This window comes from Rattus rattus, chromosome 9 (genome assembly GCF_011064425.1).
Source record: "Rattus rattus isolate New Zealand chromosome 9, Rrattus_CSIRO_v1, whole genome shotgun sequence".
Lineage (NCBI taxonomy): Eukaryota > Metazoa > Chordata > Mammalia > Rodentia > Muridae > Rattus > Rattus rattus.
In genome coordinates, this window is record NC_046162.1 from 84,485,926 (window position 1) to 84,506,323 (window position 20,398).

General features: G+C 36.9%; 1 protein-coding gene across 1 annotated transcript in view; it reads left to right on the forward strand.

Moving 5' to 3' along the window:
- Med13 (mediator complex subunit 13) overlaps positions 1-17,377 on the forward strand; it is an 85,869-nt gene extending 68,492 nt beyond the window's left edge. Inside the window, exons 21-30 of the mRNA XM_032912906.1 lie at positions 889-1,108; positions 2,657-2,848; positions 3,339-3,562; positions 6,702-6,844; positions 7,583-7,741; positions 7,848-8,033; positions 10,321-10,469; positions 11,973-12,146; positions 14,833-14,933; positions 16,669-17,377. Coding sequence (XP_032768797.1) covers positions 889-1,108; positions 2,657-2,848; positions 3,339-3,562; positions 6,702-6,844; positions 7,583-7,741; positions 7,848-8,033; positions 10,321-10,469; positions 11,973-12,146; positions 14,833-14,933; positions 16,669-16,801 — 1,681 coding nt within the window. The 3' untranslated portion in view covers positions 16,802-17,377. The remainder of the gene's footprint in view (positions 1-888; positions 1,109-2,656; positions 2,849-3,338; positions 3,563-6,701; positions 6,845-7,582; positions 7,742-7,847; positions 8,034-10,320; positions 10,470-11,972; positions 12,147-14,832; positions 14,934-16,668) is intronic.
- The last annotated feature ends 3,021 nt before the right edge of the window (positions 17,378-20,398 follow it).

Consider the following 20,398-nt stretch of genomic DNA (forward strand, 5'->3'; position numbering starts at 1 on the left):
AAATGGTTGAGAAATCCCTCCCTCTCTCCCCCTCCCTCCCTCCGTCCATCCCTTCCTACTCCCAGCCCCCCATCTCTGTGTGTGCGTGTGCGTGCGCACTAGAAACTCACCCTGGAGCTTGCACATGCTAGGCAAAGAAACCTCTCTCACCATGCTGTATTCGAGCTCCAGTTTGGAGGCTTGAGATTCTTAATACTGAATTTCGCCTCCGCCTTTTACTTACTTTGTGATAAGGGGGCTGTCTAACTTCTGTTAGCGTTGTATCCATATCTATAGTGTGAAAGCAGTACGGCATGATGTACAGCAAATGCATTAATGGTAATGGATCTCATTGTTTTTACATAAAAGTCCTGGGGAAATTCCCTTATGTTATGGTTCAGTCAATCTGATGCTCACTGTTTCTCAGTTACCTAGAATGCAGTTGTTCTCAAAGTCACACTCATAAATATGGGTAAAAGTAAACTATTACCTAGACAGAAGAACCTGGCTTCTTTCTGGGCTAGCTCTGTTTCTAGGCAGTCTGGTGAGCATGGCCAGTAACTGAGATGTTTATCAGAGAGACCTCTAGTCTCTTACTGTTAGGCTGTTTGAGAAGTCTATTTTTTTTTTTTTTTTTTTTTTTTTTTTTTTCGGAGCTGGGGACCCGAACCCAGGGCCTTGCGCCTAGGTAAGCGCTCTACCACTGAGCTAAATCCCCAGCCCTATTTTTTTACTTTTAAAAGTACAAAGCTTTTTATTTGAAGGATTTTACATGGTGTGAAATAGAGTATCCTGGTTAGCAGAGAGATTTTCTGATGCCTTGCACCAATGAAAGGGATGCAAGGATTTGCTTTGGTGCTGTAACAGACAGACATAATTTAACTTCATTATTTCTACTTCAATTTTTAGCACAATGGATCGGGATAAAGTGGGGATTCCCACAGATGGTGATTCACATGCAATTACCTACCCACCTGCAATTGTTGTTTATATAATTGATCCTTTTACATACGAGAATAAAGATGAGAGCACCAGCTCTTCTAATGTGTGGACTTTGGGGCTCCTTCGATGCTTCTTGGAAATGCTCCAGACTCTTCCTCCTCATATCAAAAGTACTGTTTCTGTACAGGTAAAGATTTGATGTTTCAAGAGTTTCACAGTTATTTTTCTGTATTCACAATGATTTTGTTAAAGGTCAGGTTGTATCGATTTTGCTTCAGTATTCTAATAGGAATTTTAAGAGAGTTTATACAAGATAAACTTTATAGTTCTGGTGACTGATTAGATGGCTTAGCAGTGGAGTGCTCACTGCTCTTCCAAAGGACCCAAGTTTAGTTCTTTCCACTCATCTCTGGTGGTTCACAGCTGTCAGTAATATCAGCAACAGGGGATCTGTTCTGTGGGTACTGTCCTATACATGGAATATACACAGAGACAGACAGACAGTCAAACAGATAGACAGACACACAAAATCTTCAAAAAACTTGATTGTTGGGACTGGGGTGGTTAAGAGCACTGGCTGCTCTTGCAGAGGACCTGAGTTCACATCCCAGCAACCACATAGTGGCTCATAGCTATCTTTAATGGGATCCGATGCCCTCTTCTGGTGTGTCTGAAGACAGCAACAGTGTACTCACATACATACAATAAATAAAAAATTTAAATAAAAATTTTAATCATGAGAAATATGATTATGTTGGCTGTAGATGGTGGTGTGTGTTTCTGATTCCAGGAAACTAGGCAGGAGGAATAGAAGTTGGAAGCCAGCATCAGTTCCAGGCTAGACGGGACTATAGACAGGACTATGTAATGAGACATTTGTTTTTTGTTAACCCCTGGTCTCCCCCCACCAAAAAAAGATTATATTGAGTATATTGCTTCTCCTGTGTTACTTGTAAGCACAGTTATAAAGTAGAGCCTAAATAGGAAAATAATGCCTGTATTTTATGTGTTAATTTTAATTAAGACAGGTTCACAGTAAAAGTAGAAGATTAAAGAAATTTTGATTTTTTTTTTTTAATTTGTAGATTATGATAGGCCCAGTGAATTATATTTAATTAGTATGACTGCTATATATAGAAATTTTAAAAGATTTCTACTTGGTCCTTTAGTTCAGGACGCATGCGCATGCGTGTGGACACTATATAACAGTGACAGTTAGGCAAGATGGTCAATGGTTAAGAGTGCTGCCTGCTTTTCATATTCAGTTGCTAGCAATCACGAGGTACCTGATAGCCATCCATAACTCTAGTCCTATTGGATCCCAGTGTTCTCTCTAGGCTCCACAGGTAATAATGTATAAGGTGTATGTACGTATATGCAGGCAGAACACTCATGCACATACCATACAAATTAAAAACACTGTGTGGGCCTGGTGAGATGACTCAGTGGTTGGGAGCACTGACTGCTCTTCCAGAGGTCTTGAGTTCAAATCCCAGCAACCACATGGTGGCTCACAACCATCTGTAATGAGATCTGATGCCCTCTTCTGGTGTGTCTGAAGACAGCTACAGTGTGCTCATATACATAAAATAAAATATATCTTTAAAGAAAAAAACAAAACAGTGTGTGATAGAAACCAGTATCTTTCCATTAGTTGTTTGTGAAGTTTGTCTGAAGGGATTTCTCTTACTGTTACAAGTTACTCTGTTAATGTCTGTAATACCTTTCTCTGTAGATTGTTCCTTGTCAGTACCTGTTACAACCTGTGAAACATGACGACAGACAAATCTACTCCCAGCATTTAAAATCTTTGGCTTTTTCGGCATTTACCCAGTGTCGGCGACCACTTCCAACATCAACCAATGTCAAAACACTGACTGGGTTTGGTCCAGGCTTAGCTATGGAAACTGCTCTTAAAAGTCCTGATGTAAGTATTAGAAGTATGTTTTCCGTGAACAAAGCTATCAAGATGACTTACATTTTACAATTTTATATAAAACTAAATGTATAGGCAGTGGTTGTATGTTCTTTTAATAGCAGCACTCTGGGAGGGCAGAGGGCAGAGGGCAGAGGCAGACAAATCTCTGAATTCGAGGCCAGCCAGGGCTACACAGAGGAAACCCTGTTTTAAAAAACCAAAAACCAAAACAAAACTTTATATTAGTCTAATTTCCAGTTATAATTGGGTAAATAGTAAACATTTTTCTAAGATTGCATAGTTCTGAGCTAGAGAGATGACTCAGTGGTTAAGAGCACTGTCTGCTCTTCCAGAGGTTCTGAGTTCAATTCCCAGCAACCACAGTCATCTGTAATAAGGTCTGATGCTTCTTCTGGTGTGTCTGAAGACAGCTACAGTGTACTCATAAACAAAAAAAAAGATTGTATAGTTCTATAGTACTTCATGTTTTATTTTACAGAGACCAGAGTGTATTCGACTTTATACGCCGCCTTTTATTCTGGCTCCTGTGAAGGACAAACAGACAGAGCTAGGAGAAACCTTTGGCGAAGCTGGACAGAAATACAATGTTCTCTTTGTGGGCTACTGTTTATCACATGATCAAAGATGGATTCTTGCATCTTGCACAGATCTATATGGAGAACTTCTAGAAACATGTATCATTAACATCGATGTTCCAAATAGGTACTTATTTCCTTACATATGATTATCCCAATTTAGAGTGTTGTTATATGTACACATGTACAAACACACTTTTATATTAAGTAAATAACCATTTGAAGTTTATATTATGATATTAATTGTTGGGATTCTGGGTATACTTTTATCTACATTTTATAGTTATTGCTTATAACGTATAATTCAGATAATGAAAGACAATTTTAGACTGGCATATGTCTTTAATCTCAGCTCTTGGCAGATGGAAACAAGTAAATCTTTGAGTTTGAGGTCAACCAGGACTATATAGTAAGATGATCTCTCAAAAACAAACGTTCCCTCTCCTTGTTAATCTGTCACACAGATAAAAAAGATGAAGGTCCTTTACTTTTATGTTATAATGCTTGCGACAATAATTTTCAATGAAGAATTTGAAACTTTAGAGCCTGGTAGTTAAGAGTATTTTGTCATCTTCCTAGAGGGCTGGACATGTTTCCTGACAACCACATCTGGTGGCTCTCAACCCCTGTTACCTCTTGCTTCCATAGGTACATGCACTCATGTGTACATTTCTCCCTCCTCCCAACACATATAATTAAAAAAAATAATACAAATCAAATACAATTTTTTAAACATTAACTTAGAAAGCCCTTCCACTCACAAAAGTGGATCTGCTAAGTGGAGGGTGGAGGTGTGCACTTTTAATTCCAGTACTTTGGAGGGCTATGCAGGCAGATCTTTGAGTTCCAGGATAGCCAGGGCTATACAGAAAAACATCCAAAATATAAATAAATACTTAACCACTTATAGCATAAATTTTACAATGGAGATATACCTGACTGCCTGCCTGCCTACTGTCTGCCTGCGCTTATCTGCCTGCCTGGGAAAATAGTGGCAGGATTTTCCTATTTAGGCTCTTCTTTATAACTGTTTACAAAGTAACATAGGAGAAACAATATGCTCAATATAACCTTTTGAGGGGAGAGGTCAGCAATCAGTATCTATCTCTCCTCTCCTTTCTGGCTATCTTGTAACTCCCTTTGTAGACCAGACTGGCCTGGAACTCAGAGTTCTGCCAGTCTCTGTTTCAGAGTACTCAGATTAAAGGCATGTACCACCACTTCTGGTGGAGTTTTTTTTAAATCTAATCCTTTCTGTTTGTTTTTTTGAGACAGGGTTTCTTTATGTAACCTTGGATGTCCTGGAATGCACTATGTATATGAGGTTAGCCTTGAACTCACAGGGATCCATCTGCCTCTGCCTCCCAAGTGCTGGATTAAAGGTGTACACTACCAATGCCTGGCTCAAACCTAAATTTCTTGAAATACATTTTTGAGTGAGATAGTTGCATTAGTTATGAGATAATTTGGAAACAGTGTGATTCTCTGTGAAGGAAGAGAAATACCACTGTCAGGCTTAGGTTACCATTTTACTTTCTTAATCAAAAGGTAGGAGAGACAGCTTAGCATTTAGAATTACTGGCTATTCTTGGAGAGGACTGGATTCCACATGGTGGCTCACAATCTTCTGTAACTCTAGTTTCAAGGAATCCAGTCTTTTCTTCTGCTGTGTGGGTACTAGGCACACCCATAGTGCACATATACACATGTAAGCCAAACACTCATGTCTAAAATAGGATAATCCTTTCCCCCCAAAAAAAAGGTAGAAATGGAACCAAGGTTAAAAATTATATTTGTAAGCAAGATGTCTCAGTGGGTAAAGATGCTTGCCTCTAAGCCTGACACATAAATTTGACTTCTGTTACTACCCACATGATGGAGAAAACCAACTCCCAAAAATTGTCCTCTGATCGTTGTACCTGTGCCATGGAATGTGTACCCCCACACAAAATAAATAAAAATGTAATAATAATAGTTATAATTAGATGTAAGTAGACCTGCTTTCAAATACACCACTCCTTTCTGGTTTCTTACTAGTTATATGACACTGGGAAATCCAGGCAGCTGATCTTACTGATCTGGAATGTCTGTAGGGTAGTTGTCTCTGCTTCCTTAGTGAGTTATGAGGAAATCAGTGTTGAGTGTATAGCACCTAGGCTGGATATATGTAGCAGAGTAGGAGCTAGCAAACGCTAGCTGTTGTTACCCATTGGAAAGTGTTACAAGTTTGCCTACCTAAGGAAGCAGGTGCATTAGAAAACACGCAACAATGTTATTTAGTGTGAGAAATGTAGTTTGTGTTGGACATTCTTTACCTTTTAAGGTATGGAGATTGGTTTAGTACAAATTGTGACGACAAATTGAATTTTTTCAGTTCTTTACCATGGCATTGTTCATGCAGCAGCTGCAGTCCTGACAGTTATTGATAGTTTATAAAGCTTGAAGTATTGAACATTAAAAAAATAAAAGTTTTTGCTGGAATAGATAGTATTTATGATAAACTTAGGCTCTTAGGTAAACTGTGAGAAATTCTATTAGGTTAAGTGTATTTCAGACTATATTTTAAAACCTTATATATGGGTGTTTGTGGAAGCCAGAGGACAACCTTTGGTATCATTTTTCTGGAGCCTTCTATCCTTCCTCCTCTGACACAGTCTCTATTCGGGATTTTGCCAAGTCGGGTAGGCTGACCGGCTAGTGAGGTCAAGGGATCGTGTTCTGTCTCCCTGTCTGCTTCTCCAACTTGACATAAAAGCTACACTTTTATTTCCTTAAGTTCTGGGAATGGAACTCAGGTCCTAAGGCTTGCAAGGAAAACATGTTAACTAATTAGCTATTTCTTCAGTTCCATTAATATGTATTAAAAACAAGATCAAAACAATTCATAAACTTCAGCTCAAATATATCGTATATTTATGCTGCCTGCAGTTAAAGCTAAAACAGTAGGATGAATTATTAGAATTTAGGAATTTAAAACCATCTTGTGCAAAATGTAAGGAAATTCCATATCAAAAACTTCGGACCTTGAATGGTAAATATGTATCATTGGGACTTATTTTTGTAAAGGTTTGAGGCATTAAAGTTAAGGACAAGGAGTTGGTGGCACACGCCATGGTGGAAGTACATGCAGATCATACACAAGCCCTGCCGCCAGTCAGCAAAACAGTAAAATAAAGTGGATGAATCAGTTTGTCACACATCTGAGCCATCTTATAAAATTTTATCATGTGAATTTTTGAAATATTTACAACTATTTCATTCAATAGGGCTCGTCGGAAAAAGGGTTCTGCTAGAAGATTTGGTCTACAGAAACTTTGGGAGTGGTGCTTAGGACTTGTTCAGATGAGCTCTTTACCATGGAGAGTTGTAATTGGTCGCCTGGGTAGGATTGGACATGGAGAATTGAAAGGTAAATTGTGCTTTTATCTAGTTTTTTACTTTGTTTTATGTTGATGTGTATTTGGTGCAGAGCACATCAAATAACATTTTCAATAAAATGCTAAAGGGCTTAGCAGTAAGGAGCTCTTCCAGAGGATGTGGGTTTGCTGTTTGTGTTCACCTAGTACTTCACAACAGTCTATAACTCAGATTTCAGGGAATCTCATGTCCTCTTTTAGCCTTTGCAAGCACTGCACACATGTGGGATACAGGCATATATGTAGGCAAAATACTCAAACATAAGAAAAACAAGGCTTAAAAAATGCTAAGGATTATTATTAAAAGTTTTCGCTTTTAAACAAAAACCATATGTATATAATCCAATAGATATAACTAATGTCTATTATGTATTATATAATTATATAAGTTATATGTAATTATATATAAGTATATGTAATACTTTATACACACAAACATACACTGATTTGATACCGAAGGTAAGGGGATAAGGAATTTCAAGATATAAGAGTGTTAATTTAATGATGACCTTTATATTAGAAATACACAAACTTGGGGTTGGGGATTTAGCTCAGTGGTAGAGCGCCCTAGCAAGCGCAAGGCCCTGGGTTTGGTCCTCAGCTCTGAAAAAAAAAGAAAGAAATACACAAACTTAAAAGCTGTTATATATTTCTCTTTTATCATAACTTTGAGTTAATCTCATAATAGAGCAGTAATTTTAAGTACTGTCTTCACCTATTGATATCCACAGACTGGAGTTGTTTGCTGAGTCGTCGAAACTTGCAGTCTCTAAGCAAAAGGCTCAAAGACATGTGTCGGATGTGTGGCATATCTGCTGCAGACTCTCCGAGTATCCTTAGTGCTTGTTTGGTTGCAATGGAACCCCAGGGTTCTTTTGTTATCATGCCAGGTTAGTTATGCTCGTGTATGTCAGATTTAATTATCATTGTATGTTTAACTTAAGTGTTACATAAAATTCTGCACTTACAAAAAAGGAAATATTCATCTCCCTTTAGATTCTGTGTCAACTGGTTCTGTTTTTGGAAGAAGCACCACTCTAAATATGCAGACGCCCCAGCTAAACACCCCACAAGATACATCCTGTACTCATATACTCGTGTTTCCTACTTCTGCTTCTGTGCAAGTAGCCTCAGCTACTTACACCACTGAAAATTTGGATTTAGCTTTCAATCCCAACAATGGTAAGTTAATTGAGCCTTAAAGTTTTATGTTATTTTGGAATCATGGTCTTGTTCTACAGCCCTGTCTGGCCTGTTACTTGCTATTTAGCCCAGGTTTAGTCTTGAGCTTCCAGCCATCCTCATGCTTGCATCTGGAAGTGGGGGTCTGTGGGCATGTATAGCCATCACTGCTTTGTTGTTGTTTTGGAGGCGGGGCCTTGCTTTGTTGCTTAGGTTGGTGTAGACCTCCCACGTTCAAGCCGCCCTCCTGCTGCGATCTTCCAAGAAGCTGGTGCTACAGGGACACACCACTGTGCCCAGGCTCCGGTTTTTGTTTTGTTTTGTTTTGTTTTGTTTTGTTTTTTAAAAAAAACCATAGAGCATTTTAGTGGGCTGAACAGCATGTCCTGAAATTTACGTTAGTAAGAAAAAAAAGTTTGAAGATATAGTTAAGTATATTGAGATGGACAGTTTTATCATATATTATGCAGGTGGGACTTAAAAGCAGTAACATGTATCTTATAACAAGGAAACAAAGAGAAAGCTCAGTATTAACCCAATAGGAAAAAGCTGTTTGATGGAAGAAAAGGATGCAAAGTCAAACGGCTGTGAGCCAAAGCATACAGTTCAAGTTCCTGGAAAAGAAAGGGAACCATTAAGGCTTTTGCTTCCCAAACATAAATGAAAATATATGTGTTTTCTTAGTCCAGTAAGTGCATGGTAATTTGTAAAGAGGCTTCAGGTAATGACTACACCATTTTATACTGTATCAGAATTGGTTATTGATATGCATTCTGGAAACCTTATTTGAGGAGTTACTAATTATAAATTTCTGTATATTTATGCTATGCTTTTGAGTTTCATGTACTTCTCTCTCCATATGTCCACAGTCTTATCCCCACCCCTTTTGTTTAATCCTTACTACAGATTAAACCTAGGACTTTTTGAATATTAGACAAGATGTACCTACCACTGAGCTATATCCAGAGCCCTTCTTTATATGTCCGTTGGCTAAAATAAGGCTTTTTATAAACTGCTAGAAAATAAATGCAATTTAGTGAGCCTTTTAGGTTGTGTTTAGTAGAAGAGAAAAAAAGTATTGTTACTAGGAACTTTTTTTGAAGATGTTAGACCTTCAAAGATGCACATATATTTTAATGATAATTACTATTATTTTGTTTTTCAAGACAGGGTTTCTCTGTGTAGCCCTGACTGCCCTGTTACTTAGATCAAGTACCAGGCTGGCCTCAAAGTCAGAGATTCTCTTGTCTCTGCCCCCCATGTGCTAGAATTAAGCGTGTGTGCCACCAGAGCCTGGCATACCTCATTGTTCTATTCTTTTATTATGTAGTAACTTCAATATTTTACTTTTAAAAAGAATACTGTTATTTAAAACAGGTTTGCATTCCTTGCTATCTTTGCTTTTTAACTGGTTGTTTTTTAACATTATTAACTTAGTGGCTTAAGTAAGCAGGAGTTTGTTGTATTGTAATGCTCAAAGTCTTTCTTATGAGTTAAAGTCAGGGTGTCTTTTTGATTCCTTCTAGCATCTCAGATAGACTCTGTTTCTTTACCGAGGCCAGCTCCTAGAGGCCCCTGGCCTTTCTCTCCATTTTGAATGACAGCAGTATTTCCTTCTTTGTAGCTCACTCTTCTCTTTCCTTCATATTAGTACTCCTGGAGCTGAGGTTAACTTAGGGGAATAGTGAGTGCTTACCTGTTATTTGTATGGCCCTTGTGTTAATCTTTGGCACCACATTTAAGGAAAAAGAAGTTGACTTCTATGACTATTGGGCCAATTGGAAGGTCCAGAATAATCTTCATATAGGTCTCTTTAGATTGGCCACTATTGCAGAATCCTTTCCATGGCTATTGGCACACTTGGCACATGGTTGATGCTCAGTAAATGTTGGTTTTATTAACTCATTTTGCTTCAAGATATATTTTGGTTGATTTTGTTTTTTAGGCAGGATCTCACTATGTTGCACTGACTATTCTGTAGCTCACAGTAATCCTCCTGCATGTGCTCCCGTGTGCCAAGATTAAAAGCATACACCAGCATCCCCTGGCTGTTTTGAGATAAGATCTCACTGCTTATATAGCCCAGGCTGGCCTATAGCTTCCTTTACAGACCAGGTTGGCCTTAACCTCATAGCAGTCCTCATCATCCAGCCTGCTAAGTGTAGGATTATGGGCATGAGCAATCATCCCTTGCCAGTTCCATTTTGGTTAAAATTTATTTTAATACTTTAATGTCAATTATCATGGTATACAGAAAATAGAATATTAATTTCTTTTCCCTGTACAGATGGAGCAGATGGAATGGGTATCTTTGATTTATTAGACACAGGAGATGATCTTGATCCTGATATCATTAATATCCTTCCTGCATCTCCAACTACATCTCCTGTACATTCTCCAGGCTCTCATTACCCCCATGGAGGTGATGCTGGCAAGGTAATTCTGTTAAAAAGAGTTTTAGGGGGCTGGAGAGATGACTCAGCGGTGAAGAGCACTGACTATTATTCCAGAGGTCCTGAGTTCAATTCCCAGCACCCACCTGGTGGCTCACAACTATCTGTAATGGAATTTGGTGCCCTATTCTAGTGTGTCTGAAGAGAGTGAGGTTGTACTCATATACAGTAAATAATTTAAAAAAAAAAAAGAGTTTCAGTGTATGAAAATGCCATGTGTCAGTCCATCCATCCATCAATCCATACAGGGATTATTATATGAACTAGAACACCTTTTCCCTTTGAAATTAGCTCGAAATAAATATCAATTGAGCTCATGAACTTTTGTTTAGCCGTTAACACTTTTTTGTGCAATGATCTTCATGCTTCTCCCCCAGAAGTGTTGCAGTTGCAGGCATGTGCTGTGTCCGAGGCCTTTTTTCCTGTGTTTTTTCAGTTCGAGTCTTTGTATGTAGCATGGGGTAGCTTTTAACTTGTGAACCTCCTCTATGCTGGGATTGCACCAATGTCTGGTTTTTTTCTTCTTGCTTTTTTTTAAACATTAGAAGTACCACTAATTCTATGATCAAAACACATTATATGAAATTCTCAAAGAACTAATAAAAACGTGGGGGGTAAAGTTGTTTTTACTGTCTTATCACAGTAGAAGGATTAATGGTGCTTGAGGTACTGATGTAATGAATATTTTTATTATGTATTTTTCTTTCATCCATTTCCTTAAAATAATTGCTGAGAATTTGATTGGCCAATTCAAAAGGAATGAATACAAGTCTAAGGAACTATAATGCTTTCCAAAACACTGTTGAAATTAATGGCATTTTATAGATAGTGCTATGGAAACAGAGAATGGAATCTGCCTTTTGAATTGGGGCGAGGAATTAGTTGAATAAGTATCAGGACATAAGTGGAGCTATATTGAATAATTTGTATTTTATACTCAGCTTGACCTTAGACGTACTCATTTTATCTCACAATTTTCATAACATACTGTTTTCATGATGTTACTATGTTTTGTTAGTTATTAGGCTTGGAATTAAATTTAATGTCATACACATCCTCAGCCCTCCTTTTATTTTCAGATGGTCTAGCTTTGTTGTCCAGGCTAAACTTGAACTTACTTTGTTGACCAAGCAGGCCTTTACCTTCTTTTGATCCTCCTGCTTCAGCCTCTGAGTAGTATATATTATTGGCCTGTCACCAGGTTAGACGTAATACTATTTGAGACTCTTAAAAATATAACTATTGGGGTTGGGGATTTAGCTCAGTGGTAGAGCGCTTGCCTAGCAAGCACAAGGCCCTGGGTTCGGTCCCCAGCTCTGAAAAAAAGAAAAGAAAAGAAAAAAAAATATAACTATTTAATTTTTAGTACTTTATGTGGCTTATTGAGATAGCAATATGAAATTATTAATTGTTATAAGTCATTTGTATCTATATTTGTTGTGTAATGATATATTGAATGAACTAATGATACTCTTGTCTTTTTAAGGGTCAGGGTACTGATCGGCTACTTTCAACAGAATCCCACGATGAAGTAACTAATATTCTTCAACAACCATTGGCCCTTGGATACTTTGTATCAACTGCCAAAGCGGGTCCATTACCTGACTGGTTCTGGTCAGCATGTCCTCAAGCACAATATCAATGCCCCCTTTTTCTTAAGGTATTATTATTTCTGTGCCAGTTCCTAAAAAATACTAATTGATAGTTTTTAGTCCCAAAAATTACTGAAATGCCATTTTAAAGTTTTATAGCTCATCTGAATTCCAAGTTCTTAAATGCTTTGTTGTTTGTATTTCTGTAAATAGTGCCATAAAGAGAATTACCTAATATGAAACACATAGTTCTAAAAAATTTATATGAAGGTTGACTGTTATTTTTAAGTTGGGCTTCTGGAACTCTTGCTGTGTTTTCAATGCAATATAGAGCTGAGAAACATTACACTGTCTCTATTCTTATCCTCCATCTAAATATATTGTAATTTTGGAAACTCATCAGAAGTCATAACTTCGTAGTAGGCATTAAGTGAAGCCTGGTTCTTTAATGATGATTATGTTATTTGAATGGAATCATACTACACTTCTATCTTCTTATTTTGAAGATTAAAAAATTTAGCAACTTTGTAATACTTGGTTTTAGTTTAATTTACCTACTCTACAAAGTTTCCTTTGTATAAATTACTTTTGAGTAGGATGAGTGTGATAGCCCGTGCTTTTAATTCTAGCATCTAGGAACCAGAGGTAGGAAGATTTTTGTAAGCTTGAGGCTAGCCTGGTATACATAGGGAGTTCCAGGCCAGCCAGGGCTACATAGTGAGACTTCTGTCTTAGAAACAAGCAAATAAAAACTAATTGGGTAGGCTGGGCATGGTGACTTATAATCCTAGCACTTGAGAGGCATAGGCAAGAAGTTTACCCAGGAGTCGAAGGCCAGCTTTGTTTATAATGAGTCCCCAGTGAGCCAGTGGCACATAGCTAGACCTTGTCAAAACAGAACTGTTGAATAGGTTTTAAGGAGTGAGATTCTCAGACCTATAGATGCTTATTTTTTTCAACCTTGATCTTATAGTTTACATCATCAGATGGTGAAGTAAAATGAGTCATGAAAGCCCTCTGTTGTTGAGTGTTAAAGTTGATACTATGGTTAACAAAGTAATAAATGAAGATCTGACTCACACAATGTAGAAACCACTGTAAATGGGGTCTTCACATTTCAGTTCAAATGATAACACTTTAATTTCTTGAGATTATATTTTAGTAGTTTCTTGAGAATATATTTCATAGTTTTTTGATACTCTGGATGTATATCCCATTCTCTGAAATCCATTTGCGATTAAACAGTGGGCTTCTGTAGCACTCTTATAAAGACTATTAACTGTAGTTATAATAGTTATAATAGTTCTGAGTGATTCCCTCCCTCCTTGAATGTGAGTTAACTACGCTAGGCAAGTACTCTGAGCTCTTCTTGCCCTTGAATTGACTACTAATAAAAATAATAGTTTATCCTGACACTTTTGTTCCTTTCTCAGATGTTCACTGGTCTGTCATAATCTCATTTGCATGAACATCTTCCCAAGGGTTTTCCGCAGAGTAGTAGGATGGAGTCTCTTACCGAGAAGCAGAGTTCCTTGGTCCTTTGGGAAGTGCTGCCCATGCTGTCTCCTCCCACTTACAGACACAGAACCTGTGTGGACAGTAAAGTTCTCATAACAGCAGTAAATAACTTTGCTTATCTAGCATTTTCCAAACTTAGTATAATACCTATTTTTGTAGTTCATGACCTTAGTGTTTCAGGGCACACTTTTGTTTAGTAAACACTTTTATGCAAAGTCCAAGGGACTATCCAGATTCTTTTCTACTCAATATTTATTTACAGAGAGGATAGTGTAAAGTGAGCATTCACCCTCAGATACAGTGTAACAAGATTAGGACTTCTGGTTCTGAATCACAGGTAAGGCATAACTTAACGTAATTTTGTTCACCTTTTTATTTTTTTCATGTATCCCATTTTAGTTCTGTACTGTAGTGAATAAAACCACGTCGTATATTTCTTTTTACTTGAGAAATCAGTGGGTTCTAGATGGTTAAAAATATGTTTATTTTAAGAATTAAATAAATAATTCATTTACTTTGTAGTGATTGGCCAAGTGAGGCTTATTTATAATTCATAAATCCAGAATTTATAAACAGTTCAAACATACATATTTTTGGCTATCTTTCTGTATATACTTTATAAGAGCTTATACATATATGCAGTTGTGATGGAGAACGCATATAGGTATAAAGAAGTACCTGTAAAGAATGTAGAAACCCTTATGAAGGATTGTGTGTGGTGTTCACCCTCTTAGTCTCATGGCGCTTATACAATTAAGTTTACTTAATTGAAAAGAGAAAAATAGTACCACATCCTTCTGCCTACTGCTTATGGCTATCTCTAAATGTGTGTGCAGTTGTGTATAAGCCTCTGATAATAAATGTATTGCACAAGCAGGTATATGTGCATTTTATTGATTGTTAAATGTTCATCCAGAGGCAATTTTGTTATACAGCTTTGCAAAAAAAAAAAAAAGCAGGATTATTCCCTGACATATTTTAAGTTTTTTTAAAAATCTTTTTAGCACTTAGGTTCTAAGTTATGATATTAAAAACAGTAAAGTTAAAGTAAAAATTGTAGAGAAATACCATGTAAGTTTACACCTTAAAGTTTCCATTGAAACCATGGATTTTTCTAGTTGCTCCCACAGATAACACTGTCATAAGATCAGTTTCATCAAGATAATACATTGGGAGAACACAGTGAAATTAAATGATAATTCCCTACATGGCTGACTGATTGCCTTACCTTTTTAGGCCTCTTTGCACCTCCACGTGCCTTCAGTGCAATCTGACGAACTGCTTCACAGTAAACACTCCCACCCACTTGACTCAAATCAGACTTCAGATGTCCTCAGGTACAGCTCTTGTGATGTTAAGTGTTTTCTGTTTCAACGTGAGTAAAAGAGAATGTTTATTATTAAATATATTTATTCTTTTGGTTAAGAGCTCACAGCGTTGGGGATTTAGCTCAGTGGTAGAGCGCTTGCCTTAGGAAGCTTAAGGCCCCGGTTCAGCCCCCAGCCTCAAAAAAAGAACCAAAAAAAAAAAAAAAAGAGCTCACAGCGTTTTATCTTTGAATCATTGGATGAATTGTGCTTTTAAACGATTGTGTTTAAGATTTAAGGTTCCTCTTTTCCTTTTTTCCTCTACTCATAATATAGACAAAACACAGGGCCTATTCTTGCTTGGCAAATTTTTCTACCTCTGAGCTAAATCCCATTTAATTATTATTTCTTAAAAAACAGTTTTATTCTTTCTATGTTAATATGTGTGGGCCTTTTGCATGCACACATTTCCATTGCACCATGTACATGCAGTGCCAGTGGAAGCCAGAAGGCGTCAGATCCCCTGAACTGAAGGTACAGGCGGTCGTTAGCAGCCATGTGGGTGTTGGGAGTTGAACACTGGTTCTCTGGAAGAGTAGTGCTCTTCCGCATGAGTCATTTCTCCAGCCCCAGCCTCCTGAAATAATTGAGAATGAATCTTTTCTAATATGAATAAGTTCTTGAAATTTCCCCCCCCTTCATTTATTGAAAAAGGGGTCTTATGTATCTCAGGCTAGCTTCAGACTATGTGCGAAATCTTTTCCTCATCTATTGCTCTCTTTACTGTATGCTTTTTGGGACAGGGTCTCACTGTATTGCTCTGGGCTGTCTGGAGCCAGGCTTTTCCTTGCCCTTAACAGAACTTGTTCTACTTCTGTCCCTGCACCCATACGCTTTCTTATTTTTTTCTTTTGAGATGGTTCTGATTATCCTGGATAATCAAAATAGGCTAGACTTGGACAGAGATCCACAACCCTTGTCTCTTGGGGTTAAAGGCATATGCTGCCATGTGTGGCTCTGCTGCTCTTTTTAAGAAAATGCTTGTCTGTATTTGGTGGTCATATCTGTAATCTCAGAATTCGGGAGGGTTAGACAGGAGAATCATGAGAAGTTGAAACTAGTCCATCTTAAAAAACAAAACACAAAAAAGAAAGAGAATAAAACAATGAAGTGACTCTGCCCTGGCAAGGTGTTCTTTAGGAAGCCAAAGCAGAAGGGAGGCTCCTGTGATTTTGAGGCTGGCCTGTGCTACAGTGTGGAATTCTTAGCAAAGAGTTTCTGTGGTTGTAGTAGTGATGTGGTCTCATTGTTTAGACAGCAAGGGTCTCTGTCTCTCTCTCCCTGTGTTTCTCTCTTCCTCCCCCTCCCTCCCTCCCTCTCCCTGCTCTTCTCCCTCCCTCCCTCCCCCCCACTCAAACACACACCATTTTGAATGTTTTTTTGTTTTTTTGTTTTTTTTTCTCGAGCTGAGGACTGAACCTAGGGCCTTGTGTTTGCTAGGCAAGCGCCTACCACTGAGCTAAATCCCCAACCTTCAATGTTTTTTTTTTTTTTTTTTTAGAAAAGTATTTATTATATATATAAGTACACCGTAGCTGTTGTGAGCCACCATGTGATTGCTGAGTTTTTTAACTCAGGACCTCTGGAAGAGCTGTCAGTGCTCTTAACCATTTGAGCCCTCTCTCCACCCACCATTTTGAATGTTAAAAGTGCTACCAAAGTATATATTGAAATAGATGACTTTACACTGTTTATTTGCTTTCAGGTTTGTTTTGGAACAGTACAATGCACTCTCGTGGCTAACCTGTGACCCTGCAATCCAGGACAGACGCTCATGTCTCCCAATTCATTTTGTGGTGCTGAATCAGTTATATAACTTTATCATGAATATGCTGTGATCTTCGTTTGATGGAATTACACAAGGAAAGAACAGGAAGAAAGGATATTTTGCTGCAAGATTAAGTTACAGTTCTCAGTGGAAGTCATTTGTGATGGGGTCTAATTCTTATTACTTCAACAAATATTGTTTTGACTTGGGGGGCGGGGCTATAACCCTATTTTTCATTGACTTTACTGAGCTCTTTAGGATGATGACTGATTATTCAAAACGTATTATAACACTTTCGTAGCAAAAATTAACCTTTTTTTTCCAGTCACAGTATTTGTGAAAAGTAATGAGCCATAGTACCCATTAATGTTAAAGAATATTAAAGCATGGAGAGGAAACATGAGGAACAATGAATTCAACATATGGCTTTAGAACATCAAGATGTTCTTGTATTGGATATAGTATCTAGTATTCAAAAATGCCTGCATCTCTTATTTATTGTAAGTTTTTAAATGTATAAATTGTCTTATATTTCTTAACCTCTTTTATAAAAATTTTCCTAGAAGGTTTATACTGCCTTCTTGCTTTAAAGCAATTGGTCTAAAATATATGTAATCGTCTTAATTAAAAAGTTGCAGTAGGGTTGCTTTTAGAGTATTATTTTTTTGTAAGGGGGTGGGTTGGACAGTAAATTTGTATTGTCTCAATGTACAGTTTAACAGGGATAGAGGGAAATAATGTCCATGCCATTGCGTGTGGAGGATTTACAGCTAAGCTGTAGTTGCAGAGTACATGTACAGTAATGAAGTTCACTGTGTTTATAAACTGAAAGGTACCGGGTCTTACAGCATTTTATATATCACACCTTTGAGGAACATGATGGCAATACACATATGTGATATTGTTAGGTGGGTAACTAGGAATAAAATGAGAATTCTTCAGTTATATTTTGTACTATGGTTTAGGGCTATGACTAATATTTCAGGCCATTTCCAGTGAAAGAAACTTAGTTTTACAAGAAAAACATTTGCTACTGAATGCTTAAACTAATTTTGGTGTTTAATGTTACATGCTTAAATTTTTTTCAGTTTTCACAGTGGCATGGGGATATTACTAATTATGAAAATTTTCTGCAGGATCTGTTATAAGGTTGAAATTTAGCCCAGCTCTAGGCATTTTACAAATTATTTTAAGAGCAGTCACTCTTAATTGTTTTACTTTTTATTTTTAAATTAAAGATTGGGAATGTGTGTGAAAGTATGCATATGCATGGCAGAGAGAGAGAGAGAGAGAGAGAGAGAGAGAGAGAGAGAGAGAGAAATGGAGAGAGAGAGAGAAATGGAGAGAGAGAGAATGGGAGAAGAATGAGAGAGAATGAGAATGAATATGTGTATGTGTGTGTGTGTGCAATCAAACTGTGGTGTAAATAGATCCTCAGTGAATTCTGGTATTCAGACTCTGTTCCACTAGTGAATGAACCATTTTCTAAACGTTTCCCTTTGACTTTTTTATTTATTGAATTTTCTTGGTTTGGAGATGGCAGTCCCAAACACCAGAGTCTGTACTTTTCTATGACACAGCTCAAATTAAAGTAGGGCACATGCCAAGGAGGTTCTCACCTCCCTAAAGAAGGGACTTGAATTTTAGGGACTTTAATCCACCCCTTCCTTCAGTCCAGCTTTCCCCTTCTTGTTTGCACATGCCAAGATAACTGCTTTTTTGCAGGCTTTACCCCTGAAAACTCCTTTCTACAGTGCTGCTCACTAGAGCCCAGCCAGTGTCCTGCCTGCATTGCTGACTTGAACTCACAGTCGCCAAGTCTACCTAACTTTCTTGGAAGCAGTCTTTCAAAATTCCTACTTGTATATTCATTAATTGTTGACAAGGACAAAATCAGTTGTATTTACAAAACTCTAACTCAGTATGTTTTTTTTTTAACTGAAACCTGTTTTGTAAATAGTATACATTTAATGTTGCTTAGCATAAAAAACACTTTCTTACAGTTATCTTCTTTAAATTGGGTATATGAAAACATTACCGACTCTTGTTTTTCTATAAAGAAACAGTTAATAACAAGTTTTCAAATTATTCCTTAAACATTAATAGAACAATCCAAATGTTGAGCATATTTTGATATTAAACTAAAGATCACGTCCTGTTTTTAAATTATGCTAATAATTACCACAGATTATGTTGATGATTTTGTTCTGTATTTTTCAGGGACTTAAGATTTGAGGAAAAGATGCTTATTGAATTTCATTAAAACCTATCCTTTGTTATTTTTCTTAGCTCAATAATGACTCCTAAGAAAAAATAAAAAGATTATAATCTCAGTTTAAAATTACTAATGTGTGACAACCATACCTCAGTTTGAAATAGATTTAACAAGATTATTCTATGACATTTTTCTTCCATGTAGCCATAAGCAGGGACCCAGCATACAATTCTTACTTGGGAATCAGGAACTAGTCCCAAATATACAGAATTGATTCATGGTTTGCTTTTCTTTTCTTTTTCTTTCTTTCTTTCTTTCTTTCTTTCTTTCTTTCTTTCTTTCTTTCTTTCTTTCTTTCTTTCCTTCTTTCTTTCTTTCTTTTCTTCCCTTCACACATCAGTTTTTGCTCAAATAGGAGGTTCCTAAATAGCCATTAGAAGAAGAAATGAAGCCTTTCATTCAGGATGATAGATCTAACTTATTAATGTACAGTCATAGTACATTAGTCGTTTTATTTGAGTAGGTAAACAAAATTGTACACTTTTCCCAGTGAATTTCCAACACCTTGACTTCCTTATGTCAGTGCTAATAGCCTGTTTTGTGTGCAGTTATCCATTCTGAAGCAGGTGAAAGGTCAGTATTTTAGCATTTTAAAAGATGAGTTATATAATGTCTGCTTCCAGCCAGTCTGAAACATCTAGCCATACCTTTCTTATGCAAGCCATTGAGTTATCAGGACTGTGAATTAACACTGTATGAATACATTTCTGTACACCTTATTGTTTGGCCAGAGGGCCACCAAGTGTACTTATATGTAATCCTTGCATTTTAAACTAGCTTGTAATTTTTAAATATTTCTAAACCTTTCTTAAACCACTAAAATTAAGCTCTTACTACTTAGAAACTGTCCTCAGCTGTATTCGTCCTCAGTTGTCAGTATGGCACAGATCACTGTATTAATGCTCTCTTTCATCTTCATATTTACCTTCTGAGGTAATTTTTTAACTTAATGTGTTACTACAAAGATTTGCAGATCTTTAATCAAGCACTATGTTAATACTGTAATATCAAAATATTATGTCGCATTATTTCGAATGTTCAGATTGAATAGGGTAAAAGAAAGTCTTTAAATGCTATCGCATCCTAGAGCCTGTTCCCACCTACTGTGGCATTGCATATCAGTCTGTTGAGACATTCTTTGTTGCTTGACTGACATTTTGGTCTGGGTTTGCTTTTAATATTTTAGTTTAATTAAAATTAGAAAAAATGTGTTCAACAAATATATATATATATATTTTTGTCCCATCCTCTCCAAATCAGTGGGAAAAGCTTGCCTTTTGGTATTTATTAGTGTTTTCATGGGCCCAGAACTGTGGTTTAAATTTTTATATGTATTTTCATTCTCTCATTCATTCTTATTCTCTCTCTCTCTTTTGTGGAGTATAAATTAAA